Source organism: Corticium candelabrum, chromosome 2, assembly GCF_963422355.1.
Source record: "Corticium candelabrum chromosome 2, ooCorCand1.1, whole genome shotgun sequence".
Taxonomy (NCBI): Eukaryota; Metazoa; Porifera; class Homoscleromorpha; order Homosclerophorida; family Plakinidae; genus Corticium; species Corticium candelabrum.
This window is the reverse complement of record NC_085086.1, coordinates 5,159,843-5,182,253: the sequence shown is the minus strand read 5'-3', so window position 1 is coordinate 5,182,253 and position 22,411 is coordinate 5,159,843. Positions and strand designations below refer to the sequence as shown.

Below are 22,411 nucleotides of genomic sequence, written 5' to 3'. Positions count from 1 at the left end.
TTTCTAGCAACAGGTGAGATATCTGTAACTATTATAGCAGTCTGCCGTTACAAAAACTATTTAACGAAGCTAACCCGCTCGAGATAGCTACTCCATTCGCCCCACTTTATCAGGCAGTGGTGAACTAGTTTCAACATCCGAATTCTTTCAAATCTTCACTTGTGACAAAAGACAGGCCCACAGAAACTACAAGACAGGCAACGAGACAAATAGCGTTTCAATCATTGACATTATTTTATGGAAGACATGAATAGTCTGCTGCAATGTTAGAGCAGGCCAGTGATAGAACAAATAGCTATTGCTAAAATAGTAAGAGACGTGTTTGAAGCCGTGTTGACGCCGATTCGTCCGCCAGTCCGACCAGTACATGTACCGATCTAGATCATAGGCGTACGTGCATGCCATGGTGTTCAGAACTTTGAAGGCTCATAGCTGTAAAAGCGAGGGTGCAAACACAACCTATATTACTCGATTGAGGCATAAGAAAAGGGGCTTTGTACAAGTCACGAGACTTGGCGAGTAGCGCACTCAAAACGTTTAGGGCTGAACCGACCTCCGGTGTAGCGATTACGTGTCATGTCTGTCACTCTGAAGGAATGTGCCACGCCTTCTTAGTGTGTAAGGCAGCTAGGCACAACCACGTGCATGCTGTGTACGTAGTCTAGATAAACCAAAAATTGAAATTAAAACTGTCATTAGTTACAAATGCCAACCGAAAACTAGACTGTATATTGATTGCTGTATTTACACCTTCTTCAATGAGAATTAAATATCAAACCAAAAACACTATAAGCCCTATTCTTGAGTAAATGTTGATTGTGCCTGTAGATCATTCATGTGTAAAGTTAGCATAAATAATTTCTGAATTCTTCTTAAATGCACAAATCCAAGTATAGGGCTAACTTGCAAACAAAGCATGAAGACACGTGTCTTCCAAAAGTCGTTCTAAACTTCAAGGTGGTTGAGTAAGTTTGTCATCACATTAAAAGTTGATTACAGAATACACGAAAACGCGACGTTTATAGCTATAAACGCAATTTATCGTCTTGCATACAAGAACTTAGCTTGACTTTATTAACGATTTCGAGAAATAATTTTGAGCGGAGAAGCTCAGGTAAGACAACTGCGTACTGCATGATGGTCTGAGATTTTGAAATACAGTAGAGGTATCTTCTTTTATATTTGAGGTATTTTCTGCTAAGTGTTAAGGCTCAAATACTTTTACTATACACTAATATTCGACATTTGACGCCAGAAATAATTCTTTATTTACAAATGTATGATCTATGTCATGCAGGACAACGAAATGTAAATTTACAAATGTTATCGCTTGATACACTTGGATATTGGCTGACACACCAATGTAAGAATTGTAGCATTTTTGTTAACGATTTGAACTGGCCAATTGATTACTACAAAGATACGACTAAAATAGAACTTGACAGTTATGGTGTTAAACTAAACAAATTGCAGTTTGTTTAAACGAATACAATTTTTGTATATTTCTGTCTTTGTATGAAGATACAACTACTCATTGTAAACTTTTCATATTCAGGAGATGCTATGAGGCTCGTTTATATTGTGAGTTATCCAGTCGGTGACGTTCTTGTTGTTGTAAATGTTTGTCAACACAGGGTCCGTGAATTGACCAGAGATGCCACTAAGAACTTGGAACAAGCGCCTCTGACCATTTTGGACTCTACATGCAGTTGCTGCCCAATAAGCTTCTGTATGATCTGTATCTACTACTTTCGGATTTGGCGCATTCAACATTAGCTTCTTTACATAGCCGTTATAAACATCAGTTTTGGATCCCAAGCAGTGAAGGTCTGTGACGGTATCACCAGGTGACACCAATGATATTGGTCTAGTAGGACATAATCCCTTATTGTGTCTAGATGTCTTCATCTTCACTAGTGCCATGTCATATGCCACACCTTCCCCGTCCGATCGATCTTGCCACTGTGGATGTAAAACAACGAACTTTGCTCTAGAGGACTTCTTCATCTGTCGAGCATTGCTGACTCCCAAGCTGATTACCAGACGACTTGGTGTGCGTGTGTAGTGACTAACACAGCGAGCCGATGTCAGAAGCCAGGAGTCATGAATTGCAACCGCTTCGCACCGTGTTTTGCAGACTTGGCGATCCCAAATGAAGGCATGCCATGGAATGTCTGTGCAGTTGACAGAATCATGTGTCTTCGTTTGAGCAGAAGCAACAGGTCTACAGGAATTTGGCTTGGGGTTTGCTTTGTTAGTTGTTGTTTTAAGAGAGCTAAGAGTAGGTTTGTTCACATCGTTAAAGCAAAGATTGTCAGGAAGATGGCTTTGATAGTCTCTTTCCCATTCCTAGAAAATGAATACAATAGAAAATATCACATGAGACAAGGATATAGCTAGTGTTAGACGTTACCTGTACACTGAACATTCCAGGACTGTTTAGATTCCAAATGCCTTCAACTCGATTGCTTTCATTCATTAAGACAATCACATTGTCTCCAACATTGGTGTGTTTATGTATAACTTGACATATTCTGTCTCCTTGGCTAACATTTATTTGAATGCTGGACTGTTCAAGAATTTCTTTCAAGTTGCAAATCACTTGTGCTTTATACAGTTTGTCATCGTTGTGAGCGCTTCCATAAACCCTGGTGATTCTGACCTTGGAAACAAACTGAGCCTGGCTGATCTGTGCTTCTCTGGAAAGAATGGAAGGAACAAGACCTGAAAATCTGTCCGGATTTGTATCAAATCGAGAATAGCTCGAGCAACTTGAAGAGAGGCTTTGCCGAGTTGACAATAGCAACAAAAGAATTGGACACAGCAGTGATTGATTCATAAAGACTGCTTCGATCTGAAAACGCCAGAACTGATTGCAACAGCAGTGTCAACTGGCTATATGTCTTAGGCAATTGCGTAGGAGGAACGAAAAGCGGCGAAGTGTAAACGTCAGTGGATATCCTTCTGCTGTCTCCGTTTGCAATAGGAAGATGCCACATCCGCACTTGATCTGTCATGACACCTTTCTGCCCACGACCGGATGGTAATCTGGACTTGCTATCTTCACATTAGATCTATTGGCTATGCACTCAATTGGGGCGTAGAGTGTCTAGACGACACCTTCAAGTGTGTTACTGTGGTCGACACAAATGAAGGTCGTGCGTCACCAACGGCAAAAGTATAATGTCAGTTCCAAAAATATCGTTGCCTCTGCGGTTACAACCGAGAGTGAACAGCTGACGCGTAATCCTAGAACCGGCTGAGATCTGCTTTATTTAATTACGCCCGTATTTCGTTTGTAGGATGTAATGTACAAGTACTACTAAGTGGAGATAGACAGAGCTAAGTCAAGCTTCTGGTAAAATCATGAGATAGAGGATTGAATCATAAGTTTTTAGCTAAGCCACATCCTACAATCAAACTTGACTTTTATTCTGGAACGGACTTGTCTACAGTTGAGCCAAGTTTAACCTGTAAATTATTTCTTACAAAAGAGCTTTTTCTAAACGTTCAATTCTGACGACAAGGTTTACTTTGCAGCCAGTCCATAGCCATTACAATGGTCTTCGATTACAAGCGGATCCTGTGGCAGTTTCCACTTACACTAGGAAGCGTCAAAGTTGGGAAGCGGAGTGTTCAATTATTACCATAACCAAACCACAAATTGATTGCTATCTTGATATCTGCACAACGCAATGTCGTCCATGAGATTGTCAGGACATCCTCTACGTTTTTGCCTCTCATCTAACGTACGTTACCAGTTGAACAAAAAACAATCTTCGCAGTGAATTACGTGTGGGAGCTCTAAAAGGCAATGCATACTATACACGCCAAGGAAAGTAGCGCGCGTGGCCCACTTACATCCATCAGCATTGCCCGTCAGTGTCAGGCATATTTGTAACAAGTATAAAATTATTTTGAGAAAATGATATGTAGGAACGGATGGGTATGTACTACTTATTCATGCTCATCTCCTACATCACAATCGAGTACTGTGAGTGTCGCACATGACTGCTGCGTGACTTGAAACTACCAAAAGCAATAAAATTGGGTAAAAGGTTGTGATGTAGGAGATGTGCTTACCCATCTTTACATACCGATCCGTACATACCCAAAATTTTCTGAAATTGTTTTATACTTGTTTTATTCATCTTTAGGTACTCAGATTTTGTCTCGCTCCAATCTGTGTTGCTACTGTGAGTACATGTGTGTGCATGGGTGAAGATGGAAATGACGCGTGCAGCTTGTTGTAACATCATTGATTGCATCAATAAACAACTCCCACGCATCTTTACACGTGAAGCTTAGACTCTCACGGAAACGGCATCCTTTGAACATAGAAGTACATTTCAACGGTCAACTACACGCAACTGTTAGCACACTCTGGAAGTGCCAGCTAAGGTCACAAACCGTAGTTTCCACCAGCTAATAATAAGTATATAATTACTACGCACGAGACCGGAACAACATGGTGTTGTTCGTAGAATTGCCTGTAGCAGCAGTTGTCTGATACTGTGTGGACTATGAACAGTTGTAGCTGCTGGGTCAGAGCAATTCCTCGGATAAGAGCGAATCGTTTGATATGACTCTCGTCGCTGTAGCTGCTTCGAATGAGGCGTTAGTCCTGGCTGACAAAGCGAGTCAGACTGCGAAAGAATAAATGGGGTTCTTTTCTTGCCGATATTCGGTTTCTGAGACGTCTAGTGTCAGCGTTTGCAGTCTGGCTACCACTCGGATCGTTTACAGTCGAACGTTAGGTGGTTCTGAGATTTTTTGACTGAGTTTATATAATAAAAGAAGTCTTGATAGCACGTATTTGAAGTCTTTGGCATGGGCGACCATTTAAAATTGTCTCATTCAGGCACTTTCCAATTAAATATATTTTATTAATATAGCATGTTTACATTGTTTGGGAATTTCGAGGCAATGACTTTATAGTAAATTGTGAGAGTTTTGCAGTCGCTAGGATTTTTACGAATGACTAGGTGATTGATAGGCTCGTCCCCAGACTCACGAGAGCCTGGCAGTGTCCTGTTCCCGTATGACACTTTCAGCCTCCCGTGAGTCTGGACTCACCGCGCCTACTTTCACAAACTTACTTCACTAAGTGTCACCTCACGTCATAGTCTTGCCACCCCACCTGACAAATAGTACCTACGTCACAAATTCAATTAGTTTATATCTATCTAATGTGTAACCCAGCAGATTGTGTATCACTCCCAAACTCCCGAACAGCGCATGGTGACTCTCCACGTTGAGTGAGTCACCAAGTTCACGCTATCCAAATCTCAGGACGACATCAGTCTTGGCACCCCGCGTAACTAAATAGTACCTACGTCACAAACTTAATTAGCTTATATCTATCTAATGTGTGACGCAGCAGATTGTGTATCATGCCCAAGCTTCCGAACAGCGCATGGTGACTCTCCACGGTGAGTGATTCACCACGTTCACGCTATCCAAATCTCAAGACGACTTCTGCATGTGGAAAGGTGAGTGTATTCCTAGCTAAGTTATTTTCCTACTCGCGTAGACTGCGAGCCTGCCAAGTCTAGTTACAGCGATCTGGACTCCACGTGTAGTTCACTCGTTGTTTGTGCGGACAAAGATATCTTTCCCCCTAGAATTGCCCTGGAGACTTCAAGTTTACTTACCCGAAAGTCATCATAATTGAAAACACGCAGAGCGGACTGCAATTCCATGTCAATGTGTCTCTTGTTGCCATTGCACGCCCTACTACAGGCCATTAGAGTCTGTGCACTAGCAAGGGCCGTGCAGATAGCGGATGTGCGACGAAACAACGAGTGAACTACACGCGCAGTCCAGATGGCTGTAACTAGACTTGGCATGCTCGCCAGTCTACGCGAGTAGGACAGTAACTTAGCTAGGAATACACTCACCTTTCCAAACGCTGAAGTCGTCTTGAGATTTGGATAGCGTGAACGTGGTGAATCACTCACCGTGGAGAGTCACCATGCGCTGTTCGGAAGCTTGGGCGTGATACACAATTAGCTGCGTCACACATTAGATAGATATCAGCTACTTGAGTTTGAGACGTAGGTACTATCTAGTCACGTGGGATGCCAAGACTATGATATGGGGTGACACTTAGTGAAGTAAGTGTGAAATTAGGCGCGGTGAGTCCAGACTCAAGGGAGGCTGAAAGTGTCATAAGGGAACCGGCTACTGCCAGGCTCACGTGAGTCTGAGAACGAGGTTAGTGATTGACAGCAAGCTGTCAGTCTGATTTTGTGTTGAAGTCAAGTAATCTTAGACCTGCCACTAAACAAGGACGTTAGCTAAAATTGGCTGCAAGAAAAACAATTATTTCATTGTGACGTCTGTAATTAATGCTTGCCAAAATTAATTGTGTTAATATGATTAAGTCGCCATATAGTTAAGTTTTGTAGTAGAGCGTGGAAAGCCAGACGTCCTCGTTGTAATTTGAAATGTTTAGATGTCTCTGTGACAAACCCAGTGTGTGGGCGAAGAAGATGTCGTGACGTCCGGCAATCAGACACTTAGGCAGTTGTGGTCCACTAAGAAAAGGACCGTGAATACAATAGACAGACCATTGCATTGTTCGTTTATTTATAGAGTTGACAGCTCTATAAATCATTGCGTCGACTGACCTGGTCCTAGCCAGCACAGTTAACGTACGGTTGCAGTATATTTGTCTACAAATTGAAGTAATTATTAGTTAAGTGATTAATTAAAGTATGAAGAAAGTAATATTAACTGCAAAGAAAGTGGTGAAAATGTTGGATGAGTGTCAAAATTGATTAAGTGAGTCAGACGGGATAACTAAAATTATAGATCTATATAATGCAATTCACCAACAAAGTAAACCTATCTGCTAACTTTATCGGAACATTGAGGCTATTACAACAAAAGCAACAGTCCCTTTCATCGACGCGCACGTGCAATGCTTCCCACTACCTTTTCCCGACAACTTAATGGAATACTTGCAAACCCTTCACCTAGGGTTCGACTAGGCACACGCTATATATATATATATATATATATATATATATTCAGTACCGAAAGAAAATCCAAAAGAAAGATCGACATGTATGCATGTTTGTTTGTCTAGTTACTGGTTTGTCAATTTGTCTGTCTGTTTTGTTAGTTTGTTTGTTGTGTGTTTCCTGTTGTCTGTCTATTTGCCTGTCTGATTATTTTGTCTGGTTTTGTTTGGATGTGTGTGTGTGTGTGTGTGTGTGTGTGTGTGTGTGTGTGTGTGTGTGTGTGTGTGTGTGTGTGTGTGTGTGTGTGTGTGTGTGTGATTGTGTGTTTGTGTGTGTGTGTGTGTTTGTTTGCTTGTTTGTGTGTGTGTGTGTGTGTGTGTGTGTGTGTGTGTGTGTGTGTGTGTGTGTGTGTGTGTGTGTGTGTGTGTGTGTGATTGTGTGTTTGTTTGTGTGTGTGTGTGTGTGTGTGTTTGTGTGTGTGTGTGTGTGTGTGTGTGTGTGTGTGTGTGTGTGTGTGTGTGTGTGTGTGTGTGTGTGTGTGTGTGTGCGTGTAAGCGATCCAGTACTGAACGTACTGATCGACAGTGGCAATTGACGCTCATTGTTCAAATTGATGATATCTCATCACATCTATAGATAGGTAGAGAGTAAAACACGACACATAGTTCAGTATTGGTAACAACCCGTTTGCTAAAAATACTGTAAAGTTTGAGATGTAACAAAGAAGACAAATATCTAATACAGGTAGCAGTTGATGCAGACACTATAAACACTAACACTCTCACACTACAATTATTATATAGATTAGCTTAGACCGCGAACATCTTAAATCTTCATGACTCACCATTACCACTAAATGCTGTGCGCAACTGCAAGCGATTAGAGTAGATCGGTGAAATAGAAAAAAGAAGAGGCTGGTGGTGGATGTCTACTGCATCGGTTAGCCTTCGGCATTTCCTATTTCGTAATCGCAAAAGTACGCAGATAATTATTATCCTTCTGTCAATGTGTACTATGCATGTGGGTCGTTGGCATGACTAAAATTTTTAATGTTGTAATTTTTATCTTACTGGTTTAATTATTTAGAAAACATTTGTAAGTTTATCGTGCATTAACTTTAACATATTTTATTACGCTTACAATTTCCTAGTGTCGTTTTAAGTGCATAACTTAAATTACTTCGCGCTTTCATTAGTGTGCAGTGAAACATGTAACACATAACAGTACACATGGCCAACACAAAAACAGAAAGGATTGAACTGTAATTTGTAGGATATCCTGCCACATGTACACATGCTTCAAATACTCGTAAACGACATGGCACAGAACTGTAGTAAAGTTTGATTGACCGGACTTCTAAACAGCTACTGGATTACCCCTTACGTCGAAGTGAGGACATGCAGTGTCGTCTGCCCGTGTACGTGACAGGTGAACAACGCAGTGGCGTAAGAAGATGTTCTCTGAAAGTACCGTTGATGTCACCATGAGTAATCAAAACTCTACCTCCCTACCCCGTTTCCTTCGTCGGTGCAACGGCGCTTCCTTTCCTGAATTGTTTTGGTCGGATACAGTACTAAGGAGCGTTAATTGGTGTCATTATATACCCACGCACCGGTCATTCCTCACCAACATGTTTGCTATATTCTTCGCTAGCATGTTGAACACTGAAGTATTACCTATCAAAACAAAAAATAGCCGTAGCAAGCCATGTCTGTAGACGAATAAGTCCAGCACTGTATTAAAGACAGGAGACAAAGGAAACAAAACTTGAGTTTTCAGTAGAAGTTGATACAGACTTCATAAACACAAGCAGTCTCGTACCATAGTTATAAATTAAATCAGTTTAGACTGCGATTACCTGAAATGTCCATAACTAACCATTACCATTAAATGCGGTAATGTAAGCAATTGGATTAGATCCATTACGGAGAGGCTGGTGGTGCGGTAGCTCCGGATGTTTACTGCATCGTTCAACGGTCGGAATTTTTGTCATGTGACGGCAAAGTGCCCGGATTATTATTGCGCTTCTGTCAATGTATTTCGCAAGCATGACGTGAATATATTAATGTTATAATTCTTATCTCAAGGGTTTAATTTGAAAAACATATGTGAGATGTTTTGCATAAATTTTCATATATCTGATTATGCTGGAAAAGTGCCTACTGTCGTTAGGGCACCTATAGTATTTTTATACTTTTATGTAAAACATGTACCATTGTTACAAGCAGATAACAGTACACATGGCCAACACGAAACCAGTAAAGATTGTAGGTTATCCTACCGCATGTAATTGCGCACACACACAACTCCGATGCTCGTAACCGACACGAAGCGCAAGGCTTGACGGGACTTGTAGACAGCTACTAGATTGCCAGATATGTCGAAGTGACGACGTGCAGTGTTATGGCGCGCGATGTGTGTCATAATTCCGTCGGCTGGGCTGCGCTAACTCGTCGGCTGGGCTGAGATATCATGTTTCCACAACTAATTTACATCGCAGCCCAGCCGACGACACGCGTCAAGTGTGTCATAATTCCGTCGGCTGGGCTGCGATATCATCGACCAGCCGACGAAACGACATCAACCAGCCGACGAAACGACATCAACCAGCCGACGAAACGACTTTTGACACACATGGCGCGCCATGTTATGTGTCAAAAGTCGTTTCGTCGGCTGGTTGATGTCGTTTCGTCGGCTGGTCGATGATATCGCAGCCCAGCCGACGGAATTATGACACTATGGACGCGTGTCGTCGGCTGGGCTGCGATGTAAATTAGTTGTGGAAACATGATATCTCAGCCCAGCCGACGAGTTAGCGCAGCCCAGCCGACGGAATTATGACACACATCGCGCGCCATACAGTGTCGCCCGTGTACGTGACAGGTAACAACATGGTTCCCGTTCCTGAATCGTTTGACCGTCTACATCATACTAAGACGCTCTAATTTCTGCCAATAGGCGTATTCAATTGGAGTCTTCCAGAAAAGGCTCCGTACGTGTGCACGCCATTTTGGAACCTTTAAATTCTGCCGCTATATAGAGTCAGGAGAAGTACACAAGGACGTACTCGTCTACAGACACTGATGGACGTAGTCGTCTAAAGACCACTCGATACTGTGGCTACCATATTTACTGTTTTTGTATCGCTGCAAAGACTAAAACTTGTGAAAATAATATACTTATACAGAGCAATTGAGGGCGTTTCTGAAGAGCACATACCACCGATGCCCCAATATAAATCTGCTACTGTTCATGCAGTAGCTGTAAACCTCTAGTCTGCCAACAGCCTTACGGTTGGCTGGAGTAATGAAAGGCATTCGAAAAAGGCTACACTAACAAACTTTAATTTAATGACAATTACGGTAGACATCGAGTCTATATAAATTACATCTGGTCGGTTGTGCATGATGCGCAAGCGCAACTGTCTCCAATTTCTTCGGGCGTTTTAGTAAAAACGCCTCTCATCACACATTTAGCTCTGTCCATCTCTTTAGTCTCTTCTTTAGCAGAAAACCACTTTCAGAAAGCATTCAGCAAAGGTATGTTGCAGTTGCATTCACTAAGGTAAGAATAATAATTCTAAGCTGCTAGGCGTACTTTGGGATAGACCTAAACGTGTCTTTGAGTAATTTTTTACCAGTTTCCAAGAAGAGTTCGGTGAGAAATCTTGCGCGAATGTAGTTTGGCGTGTATCTCATTGCCTTAGCTCCGTCTTTCGTTGTCTGTCTTGATCAATTGTGTTAATTAATTCATTGTCACGTGGTATAGTGTTTCAGGAACATACATTGTCGGGAAGTATCACATATGGAGTTGTTAGACTCTACATAAACAGATTTCAAGACTTGTATTTAGACTGAAGTTATTCAGTATTTTAAAAATTTGTCGCTGGGTTCGAAAAAATTCCCGTGGGCAAGTCAAGTTGAGTTCTATAACTATTTAACGATCAGGATAACCATATTTTGCATTATTTTACTCTCGTTGTAAATACTATCGCCTTGCGCTTTAGTGGCGTCATGAAGAAATTTTATGCAGGGATCAGCTAATCAAAAAAAGGAAACCCGCGTTGTTAAAACAAAGAAGGATCTATTCATATTACGTGTAAATTCTGATTCATTTTGCATCAAATTTTTAGAATAATTTGTGATCTGTTTGACTTTTGACTTTGAATAAATTGAAGAAAATATTCGTTACGTGCATCCTTTTCTATATTTGTAGAATTTAAAGAAGCTGATCATGACTGTCACGTTTGCTTTGTCTGCATGATCTATTTAAATTTAAACAATCTATCAAAACTCTAGTTTTCTTTAACAACAACAAATTTAACGTGTGTCGATGTACATGTTCAGAGGTGACGGAAGACATTTTCATGCACTTGTGGTAGCACATAGAGTAGCGGTTCTGGACCACTTTCACAAACCACTGTAAAGTCAGCCTGTCGAACAATCTCTCTGTTTTGTGTCCATCAGTCTGTCAATACACATATTTTTATACATCAAATGTCGTCTCCGAAGGTCGTATTCGGTCTGTCTGTATGTCTTGATCCATGTTAACATATTTCAACCACAACTATAGGCAGTGTATATATACTCTTATTCTTCTAACTCTCTGACACTTTTAGGGACTAAACTGGTCTATTCCATATAGATAAAACGTAGGTTTCTAATTAGCTGCCACAAACTAAATCAAAGCTAAACTTTATGTAAGTGAATAACTAGTGCACCCTCCACAGCAATTCCAATGCGGTTTATCGCAGTTAGACAGAGTTGAATCCACCCGGGAACGTAGCGCGTGAATCGAAAAGAAGTGTATATACGTAGCCCTGCATCCGCAACCATGTTATTGCGCTCGAAGCCTCTGTGACAGCCAACTCTTTTCACTTTCTTTCTTCCTTGTCCATGTCCGAGGACACGACAGTAACCATTGCCCTCAGTGAGCCCAAGTCGCTTATGGCTGAAGCAGCCAGGGAAGCAGTTCGAGCCGAGTTAGCGGCTGTTTGGTCGTAACATTTTCAGCGTCAGGCGGATCTTGCTACGGAGGAGCAAGCAGGTTAAAAAAACATGCGTTCGCATTTTGCGATGTTTGTTCGAACCTCTGGAATGATTGCCCGCTAGCCCTATCTTCACCGTTTCTTTCTTTTCTCTCTCCTCCGCATGCGCAGCGACGAAAGATAAATTGCTATGATTTCATGGGCTCTCTACTGCGCTGGTCTTGTCGTGTTTTGGTTTGCTTTCGTTGTGGTCATTTTGCTGTTGGCTGGCCAAATGAGATCTCGCACTTGTCGTCACCATCGGACTTGCAGTGTAAATTGTGACGCAGCCCAGCGGCACCAACTGTACCTGGGTGTAGAGCGTGACCTTCTGGCGCGGCCGCTTTTCATTTCCCAATGGCTTTCAAATGCTGTTTGAGAGATGCTGGCGCCTGGTGCGGGTACTGGGAACCTGCCAAGTGTTTCTGCAATGCTTTTCGTTAGGCGTTACTTTTTGTGTTGTCCAACTGGAATTTTTCTGAGACTCGTTTGTTACATGCCGTTTATTCAGGGGATATCGCTTGTATTAGATTTCGGCATGGTCAGCTGGAACCACTCAGTAATGGATTTAGGACGGCAACATAGCGTCACTTCTGTCGGTCAATACGGAACTTCGACGGAGTAGCTAGTTGACATGCGCATGTTGCTGTCTATGAGGCAGCGCGGTGTCGTTTGCAAGAGGGGATCTTGAAGTGCTCATGGCTAAGCCTGACATAGAGAGTGCCTACCGCCAAATCCTGAAACACCTAGTTGAACGCCACTTGTTGAGCATGTGTTAGAAGGGCGTGGTTTACATTGATCGTGTTGTCACCTTTGATCTCCGTTCGGCGCGTAACATATTCTCGGCGTTGGCAGACGCTGTTATCTGGATCATGTATCGCTGTGAGGTCGTTTCCGGTATTCATTACCTGGACGACTTTCTTTTTTCGAAGCGGCGAACTCCAGAGAGATCGATGAAAATTTGGTTACAGAGCTTCGCAAGTGCAACTGCCTCGGGGTTCCAGTAGCCGCAAAAAAGCTGGAGTTGCCATCATCGTGCTTTGAGTTCCTGAGGCAGCAGCTAAATTCGGATAAAGATACGATATGCCTGCCGCAAGCAAAGCTACAAAGAACCTGTCGAATGGTTAGCGATTGGCTTAGTCATCTTTGTTGCACCAAGACAGCTGTTGTCGTTGGTTGGAACCCTACAGCACGCTGCGTCGGTAGTCAAGGCCGGCAGATGTTTTCTTCGCAGCCTTATCGAATGGTCTTACTGCGTCAAGCGCCTACATTACTAGGTTCGGCTGAATGCGGACGCGCGAGCAGATTTACTTTAGTGGGATACTTCCTGGTCCGTTGGAATTGCACGTGCTCCTTACGCACTCTTGTCTCGAATGAGTTCGAACGCCTCTGGTCTATGGTGTTGTGGGGCTGTCTGGCGCGTGCACAGACTACAATGAGAATGGTCTACAGCGTGGCGTGACAGTACTATCGCAGCAAAGGAGGGCGTGCCGGTTCTTCTCTCTAGCATCGCTTGTGGTCGTCTATGGCAAAGCGAGTGCATTCAGTGCCTGTGCGAAAATGCCACTGTTGTATCCACCTTGCGTAATTACTCGTGTCACGACCACCTGGTGATGCACCTGCTGAAGCTTCTCACGTTTGTTGCAGCCATTTTCCATTCACTTGGCAGGCCATACATATTCCGGGAAATCTTATCACGTCGCGTGCACTGTCTCGTAACAACTTACTAACAGCCCTTTCTTATCAACCGCTACGTTTAGCCCTGGATCAAGTCTCGGTACAATTCTTAGTGGTTCTGCAACAGTCGGACAGTGACTGGAGCTTATCCAGCTGTATTGCGAGGCTAGTCGACTTTATTCGTCCGGCTCAACTCGCCGACTTTGAGGTTGTACGCTACCGGTCAGTCGCGATACCGCCGATTCTGAAAGACTCTCGATTCTTCTACTGCCTACGTCCGAAATTGCTCTGTGTTTTTTCTTTGCGGCTCTCAAGCAACAGCAACTTACGCACAAGGCCATCAAATGCTACTTATCTGCCTTACGTCACTTGTACTTTCCTCATGGTCATGAAACCTCGTTTGCGTCTGCTTTTCCCCAACTAACATATGTTATTGGTGGAGTGCGCCCACGCAGGGTGAGGGCCACACAGGTTAACGCTTTTCCATCACACCGATAGCAATGCGCTCAATCAAGGCCGTCTCGTCTCAGCAGCCTCGTAGCCACAATACGATTATGCTCTGAGGAGCCTGATGCACGGGTTTCTTCAGTTTTCTGAGGGAGGGCGAATTCACCGTGTCATAATTGTTGGCCTTCGAACTTGCATCTCACTTCAAACCACAGGATACTACGACAGACTCTCACGAGAACCAAACCCTTGTGCGTCTGCACCTCAAGAAGTCAAAGACAGACCCCTTCCGCCGCTGTGCGGATGTCCAACTTGGGCGGAGCGCTAATGACATCAGCCCGGTATCAATGCTCTTAGCATACATCGCGGTCAGGAGCATTAGTTCGCGGCCGCTGTTCATCTTCAGCGACGGCTGTCCTCTATCCCTCGTCAAACTGTTGCAAGAGGTGCGGCAGGTGCTGTCGTCATCATGGCTAAATTGCTCAGGGTTTACTGGCCACAGATTCCGAATGGTTGCCGCCACTGCTGCCAAGGCTCGTGGCATGGGCGACTCTACCATCGAAGACTTGGGACGGTACAAAAGCAAAGCGTTTGAGCAATACATAATGTTGCCTGCCAGGCATCTTGCACGCTGGTTGCACAATGTGTCATTACCGCTGTGTAGCCATACAATACATCTAATGTAGAGAACACAAGCAACCTGGCGTAAGGATGTAGTATCTTTGTGCAGACACCATCCGGGCGTTCGCTAGACACCCTTTTGTTACAGCTGCTTCCTGAGGGCTTGCTCCTCTTTGCTAGCTGCTGTCTGTTTCGCGAAAATCTCACCTAACTGTTCGTGATGGGCAGACTTAGAGTACAGTCTAAATTTTGGTTACCGTACCTTGACCAAAGGTTTGCTCAAAGATCAAACCTCGTTTGGGATGAGGATACGGGCCTAAACGTACTCGTTTTCTGAAACACTAATCCAGAAGCAAATGGTGCATGAGCAAAGGCCCGGCTGTTGACCCTCGCTCCACAGCCACACTTTCATACCAAGCAAAAATGGTGTCGTGCAGGAACATCTCAAAGAGTGAAGATAAGGAGTCAAATGCGGTTTAACGCAGTTAGACTCCACCAGGAAATGTAGCGCGCGCATGAAAAAGAAGTGTATGTACGTATTAACCCTGCATCCGCAACCGTGTCATTGCGCTTATAACCACTGTGACGGCCAACGCAATTTTGCTTTGCCTCCCTCTCTCCATCCCGTCTCCGTTGGTTATCCAACGTGAAAAGCCGGGATCCGTGCCAAATAGTGCCCGTTTCTTGACACACAGAACCAGGAGCAAGTGGCGCATGCGCAGAGGCCGGAGGTGGCGACCCTTGCGTTACGGCCAAACTTTCCGTAAAGGCAAGTGCGGTGTCGTGCACGAACATCTCAACGAGTTAAGGTAAGGAGTAAAGTTCTTCACCACGATATCATTTCTACTACCTTTTAGGGGCGTCGGCAAACGAACATTGGTACGGCCTAATGTGTTTTAAAGGGCGAGGCTACTCACGTGATTATTTGCAAGAGACATTGCAAGGGAATTTGAAGGACATGAAAGAAACTGTCACCTCCGACAATATCCGCGTATCAAGCCTTGGACTGCATCACGTTTGTGTTCACATCATATTTCTCCTTAAAAATTACGTCATACGCATGAACTGAGCTGCTGATGAGAAGAAATATATCAATTATTTCGTTATCTATATCATTAGAACGAAAGTTTGCGGCAAACAGCCTCTGGCGGAAACACACATTTTGAAAACTGGTCCAGCCATGCAGGACCAGCCGGATCGGCTCTGGCGCCCCTACCCTTTCTTATCCTCTGCAATTTCTAAGTACCGTTCTGGCATTACCATTGCGCATTATTACAGCCATTTCTTCCTCCTGTAACAAACCAACTAAAAGAAGTTGTTCTTCTCTTTACAGTCTGCAGCTTTGGACGCAAGAGTGTTGGGATACCTTTCTTGTCCAGTACTTCCACTGCACAGAGCTAACTTAGCATATTCCATCAAATTTTTCTCATTCCTTGCTGAAGTTAAGAATTTACACTTTTATACTGATTTTGATATACAGTTTCGGAATTTCAAGGACGAGCAAAGGCAACACCTGAAGCATTGGTCCATTTTATCAGTGTCATACACACGAAATATCTGGTCTGCTATCGTTCTGTGTATGTATGTCTATTGGTTACTTCCTGTAAAGCATGTCTTACTTCGCGGAGGCATTCAGACCATCCACTCACAACGAAATTATGCTGCCATATAGCATACGTTTACAAGTACAAAGACAATGTTTATCTTTCTAAGAACTTTCAGATACGTTCATGCACAGTGTGAGAGTCAAATTCCAAATTACATAGGGCGACCCATCATCGATAACTCCGCTAAATTAAGCGAGACTCTCTATGGTCGTGTGCAAGCTTTTTCGAGGAGAAACCGGTTCAAGCCAGGAGCCACTATCTATTATTGGCTAGATCTTAATTAAACAAGCCTAATTCTTTCCATCATCTGACCTGCTGTCTTCAGTCAAATCTGGACATTGAATGAAAAGACTTACTCAGAAAACGGGTGCTAATGTTTGGCGTTGTTGACAAGTCAATCAAGATATTCTGAGAAACGTCGCTATGACCAATATTCCGATTTTATTCTCATATGACATTCACTTTTAATGTGACTTGAATATTATACATCTTATTCACCAACAACTAATCAAGTTGACTCCCAGGAAGCTCCTAGGTATTACGTTCACTCCATCGTAACCAGTGATAGATTGAAGCGACAGAATATTCTTGCAGGCGACACAAGTTTAGTCTTATTAGATGACAGTTGCAGTAATGAATCAGGTGCAGAGCTAGCTAATTTTTTATTGACTGAAACATAGCAGTAAAGCAAATGAGACATGAAGTATATTGAGAATCACCCAACTGGCATATCATGTCCCAGCGTTAACCCGACTCATCAAAAGATTTGCAATCATGCGAAACTAATTAACATCGAGCATACAATAGAAGCGCCGTACACTATAATTTCTTAAGTTCACTTAAATCTGTGAGCAAGAAAGACAAGGATGAATCAAAGGGAAGAAAGAACATCTCACACTTGCCATTAGCCACCTAATTGCGAACACCAGCTGATAATGACATACAACCACTAAGAGATTTGAAGGTATACTCCTTTCTATAGACCATCATCTTTAGATCCCCGAATTTATACGACATTTGTATTGTATTTTGAACCTTCTGCAGTGTTGGAGGAGTTCCCATGGCATAGAATGTAATGTCTAAGGGATCATAATAATGCACACATTGCTCTGATGAAATCAAAACACACCCATCTTGTTTAACAAAGACCCACCAACAAACTGTCAGTACATCTGTTGAAAATAAACACTTGACAATTTTTCTCTGTCCCTCTGTCTGTCTATCTGTTTTTGAACATATATATGATAAATACAGCAAAGATAATACATCTCTATCTTTCTTACTTTTTTTCTATTTAATACAACCATATATATGTATGAATGTATATTCTTATTGCAAAGAGAAACCACCTGTCCTCTGCCAAAGTTGGCATATAGATACATCTCTCAATACAATTTTTGATGTATAATGCCAGAATTATTTATCGAAGGTTACTAGTAGATATGCTTAAGGGTTTACCGTGGGTTCTACCTTCAGATAGCAATGACATGGTTCAGTAATTAAAGGGTGAACAAGCATAATAAAAATTGGCACTCCTTGACTAGTTGCGTAACCCAAAAATATTGTATTCATTTACTGTAAATGTGTTACGGAATCGGTAATCATAGATTAGATCCTAAATAAGCCATTACATCTTGTGTATATGTCTTCTATTTCACGCAGGACCCGGATATTGAAGACTACAATCATGAAGTGTTTGGTCTATCTATTTCTGTCGACAATATTCATAGCACATTATAACCTAAACAAACACTCATCACTCGGTCAGAACATATTGTGCAGAGTACAAGCAACAGCACCAGTAAACACGTCAACAGACGTTTCAAACAAAGAAACCAAAGCTATTGTAGGTTTCAAAAATAGCAGTCTGTCTTTCAATAAATGGGATAGCTTTGATTCATGGACTTGCAATACACCACAAGTTTATCATTTTGGATCTACAAAATTACGAATATCTATTGAGTCCCCAATAGAAACAAAAAGAGATCTTTTCAGGATATTGTTGTTCGGAGGATTTTCAAAATTATCGTCAAGTTTGGACCCCCAAAGCGAGACATGGTTATATTACGAAGAAACAAACTCTTGGAAATCAATTGATGATGTCACAAACGGACCGCCAGCCATAAGCCACGTTCAGTTGGCCACTCTTTGTAGTTCACATGCCATCTTAGTGGATACTTGTCGTAGAAATAGCTCGTGGATTTTTATGCCAAGACGATTAGAATGGAAACGAGTTATGATTGCAGGTTATGGACCATACATATATAGCACGAGTGACTACCTCCGAGTTGAACTCTTTGCTACGGTAGCCGTGAGAAGTTCGAACTCTTCGTGCGATTGTAGTGAGGATGTACTCGTATTCGTGTACTTGAGTCCATTATTGGAATCGATAACTCAATTGGGCTATTACAGAATCATCTGTGTGATAGAACATACGATGTATCGTTGGAAGAAAGTAGGATCACAAAAATTTCGCGCAGACCGGGATCAAATAACTATTGTTGCTACTCAGCCAGGAAAGGAAACACTGTATTTCATCGTTGAAAAATGCATTTGGACATATTTTGTAGAGAAATCAATTTGGAATGAAACAAGAACCTGTCTTACATTCGATCCTAAATTCGATTTTTATCTAACTCCAGTCTTTCAATCTGATCCTGCAGAGATTATTTTCTTTAGATTGACAAATCATTTAATCGTTCGACTTTTGCTGTCTAATGGGTCTGTGTTTTTCGAAAAGAATTTGGGGCTTATTCCACAAATAGACCAAGTGTATTCTGTACGAGTAGTCAGTAACATTAAGGTAATAGTCTACTTGTCTGAACGCGATGAAACTTGTGGCTCGAGCATTTGGACGTTAGAAAGAGACGATGTGACTAGAGTGTGGACTTGGAATAAACAGAAGAAAACCATCCTATTTCCTCCAATTTACGAATTACAGTCATTTTGGAAAGATACATATTATCGGATTTTCCCTTCTTTATCTGATTCTTCTAATGCTCAAATAATGTGGTCTTTGAGCATGCGCACAATGAAATGGCAAATCGTAGGGCGTCTCAATGCTACAGGAATAAACGTAGATGAAACTAAGAAATGGTATCGTTCAGAAAGCACACACATAGATAGAAATGCGTGGCTGATAGTATCAGACAGCTACACGACTTTGATAACATCGAAAAACCACATACAACAAATGAGACATCCTTTAACTTATAGACGAGACTTCACACTCGTCAGCATCAACTCGTCGTCAGTTTTGCTGTTTGGAGGTCGTAGTAGCTCTGGTACTGCTCTCGACGATCTTTGGGAATTTTCTCTTACACACAGAATGTGGAAACATGTGAACAGGACTGAGAGCGAGTGCGACGTTCCAGCTCGATTTAGTCATGCTGCTGCTGTCTTAGGGTTTAACATGTTTGTTATTGGTGGATATAGTTATACCAATTTATGTAAAAGAGAATTGTGGAAGTATAATTGGATTAATAATTCGTGGAACATTTTGCTTTCAAACAACAACTTGACACATCCTCTTGTGGATAGCTGCGAATTTGCTATGACTGCTCAAGCTGAAATGTTGTGGATTACAGCTAAAGTCTATTCTAATTCTCGTGATTATAAGAGCTACAATGTGTGGATGTTTATTATTGAATCGCAATCATGGACTTTCGTGGATGAAATACAGATTAGTATGGAAACCTTTCTAGATATAACTGCTCAAATTTCCTTCTGGCAAGGCTATCTAGTACGTTTCCAGGTAAATGATTTGTTCTATATGAAGGTTGGTTGTCTTCAAGGATTGGCCTCGAGCAACATTTCTCGTGTTCCGTGCCACTTCTGCAAGGTCGGATTCTACGCTCACATAGTGGGGACGACCAAGTGCAAAAATTGTCCGAACGGAACGACGACGAGAGGTGAACGTTCTTCGAAGATGGCCGACTGCAACGTTTGCGTCTCAGGTTACTGTCGACATGGGAGTTGCCTTGTGGTCAGCAACAGTTTAACGCAAATCTCGGTATGCAAGTGTCCCATTGGCTTTACTGGTTCTCTCTGTGAAAACGCAACGTATTATTACATTGGAACGGGAATCATTATATTGCTAATCATCATTAGTTTATTGGTTATTGTATTACAGCGTAACACAAAAAGTCGAAGAGCACGTGAAACGGCATTTCGTCGTCACATACAAATATTGAATGATGCATGGCAGATCAATTGGCAAGAAATAAGACTGGAGAACGAAATAGGAGCTGGAGCATCAGGTAGAGTGTGGAAAGGGCAATACCGTGATATGGAAGTTGCTATAAAAATGCTCATCGGAGACGACGATCCGCAATCGTCGTTGGAATTCGCCCGAGAAATTAGGTTTATGCAAACAATGCGTCATCCAAACATTGTACTCTTTATCGGAGCGGGTACGACGAGTGCACAAGCACAACCGTTTCTCGTCGTCGAGTTTGTTCATCGAGGATCATTGCGTCACGTCTTGGAGGACGTTAGTATTGAAATAGACCAATATCGTAAAGTAGCCTTCGCTCTAGACGCTTCGAAGGGAATGGAATTTCTTCACAAATTGGATCCACCGAGAATACATCGAGATCTCAAGAGTGACAACTTGTTAGTCAGTCAAAGTTGGATTGTTAAAGTCGCTGATTTTGGTCTTGGAAAATCTGTTTGGTCTACACGAGAACACCAAAAAACAAGCAGATATATGCCGTTGATCGACAGTCATTTACAATCGGATCCTCGGTTTGACATGAGAGGGTTATCTAAAGATGGCATTGGGACGGTGAGATGGAGAGCACCAGAGCTTTCACGACATCAGAGCTACGATCGATCCATCGATGTCTACAGGTACACGAAGACATTCGTATAGTATTCAAACATTCTTTTCTTTGAATTTTATAAAATTCTTATTTTTAGTTTTGGAATAGTGCTCTGGGAAATTTGGTCACGTGGATTTCCTTTCAAACAGTATCGTTTTGGGTACGAAGTAGAAGACGCTGTGGAGAGAGGCGAGCGTCCTGTCGCTACCGAAAATTGCCCGGATGAGTATGTAAACATTATGAAGGATTGTTGGGCAGACAGGGCTTGCGACCGACCGTCGTTCAGCCAAGTTGCCAGCTCTCTTCAGAACATGCGTCTGAAGGATGCATGCTAATGGCTGTAATATACCGAAGATGAAACCGGTGTGTCTAGCTAGACTACATTATTGACTAAAGTTTCGTTTCCTCGCTAACTTACATTTGATTTAGATAAATTTAGCGTATAAACTAGCTAATACCCGTTTTCTTATCTCTTTAAACTGTTTCGCTGTTTAATTTAAACTTATAGCAACTAGCCTAGGTCTTGTAAAAATTTATAAAGTTTAGCAATTTTACTCCAATTGAAAGGTACCAAGTCGAGAGATGCTCTGATCCGTTCAGCTTGATTTGCAATATGAGCTTCTTGCCTCCGAGACTGCTTGGAGCACTAACGGACAGTCGTTTTGTCGTTCTACTGGCGTTTCCGGTGATGCGAGATTGTCTAAATAGCAACGGCGTATAGGCCAAGAGTTGTGTATAAAGTGTATAAAAAGTAAAAACAGTTGATTCATGTAATATATCCAGGACGTACACAAAGACCCGTGATATGATTTACAGGAGTTATTCCTTTCGCATCAATATGAAAACAACAGAATATCGTCTGTGTTGCGGAAACTTGGAATTCCTTAGCATTAAGTCACATACCGTTTTGTGAAGAGTTGCAAATGATTATTCCAACCGATTTAAATGTAATTGGAACGTATCTGAGAATATACTAAGATCATTCGTATTAAGGACTACCTAAATTGGTGTTAAGTGTCCAAAAACTAATGACATCTTTCAACAAGAGTTTGCTGTTGCTCCCTGCAACCCAAACGGCATTCTGTTAAATTAGTACAAACCTGAAGATATGCGGAACGCTGTCTTTTTCTCATCTCTTTCCGCAATTGGCACTTGAAAGTATCAATATACCGAGTCCAGCATGCTTAAAAATTTCTCTTCTGATAATGTTTCGATTCCTCTTAAAGGTTCCCTGTTGGTACT

The 22,411-nt window shown here is 42.2% G+C and overlaps 1 protein-coding gene across 1 annotated transcript; it reads right to left on the bottom strand.

Moving 5' to 3' along the window:
* Window positions 1-1,362: 1,362 nt before the first annotated feature.
* Window positions 1,363-2,848, bottom strand: LOC134176125 (uncharacterized). The gene is made up of 2 exons (XM_062642803.1): window positions 2,414-2,848; window positions 1,363-2,349 (listed from the first exon to the last, which is right to left on the bottom strand). The coding sequence occupies exons 1-2, from the start codon at window positions 2,837-2,839 to the stop codon at window positions 1,552-1,554; spliced, it is 1,224 nt and encodes a 407-aa protein (XP_062498787.1). The 5' UTR covers window positions 2,840-2,848; the 3' UTR covers window positions 1,363-1,551.
* Window positions 2,849-22,411: the final 19,563 nt, after the last annotated feature.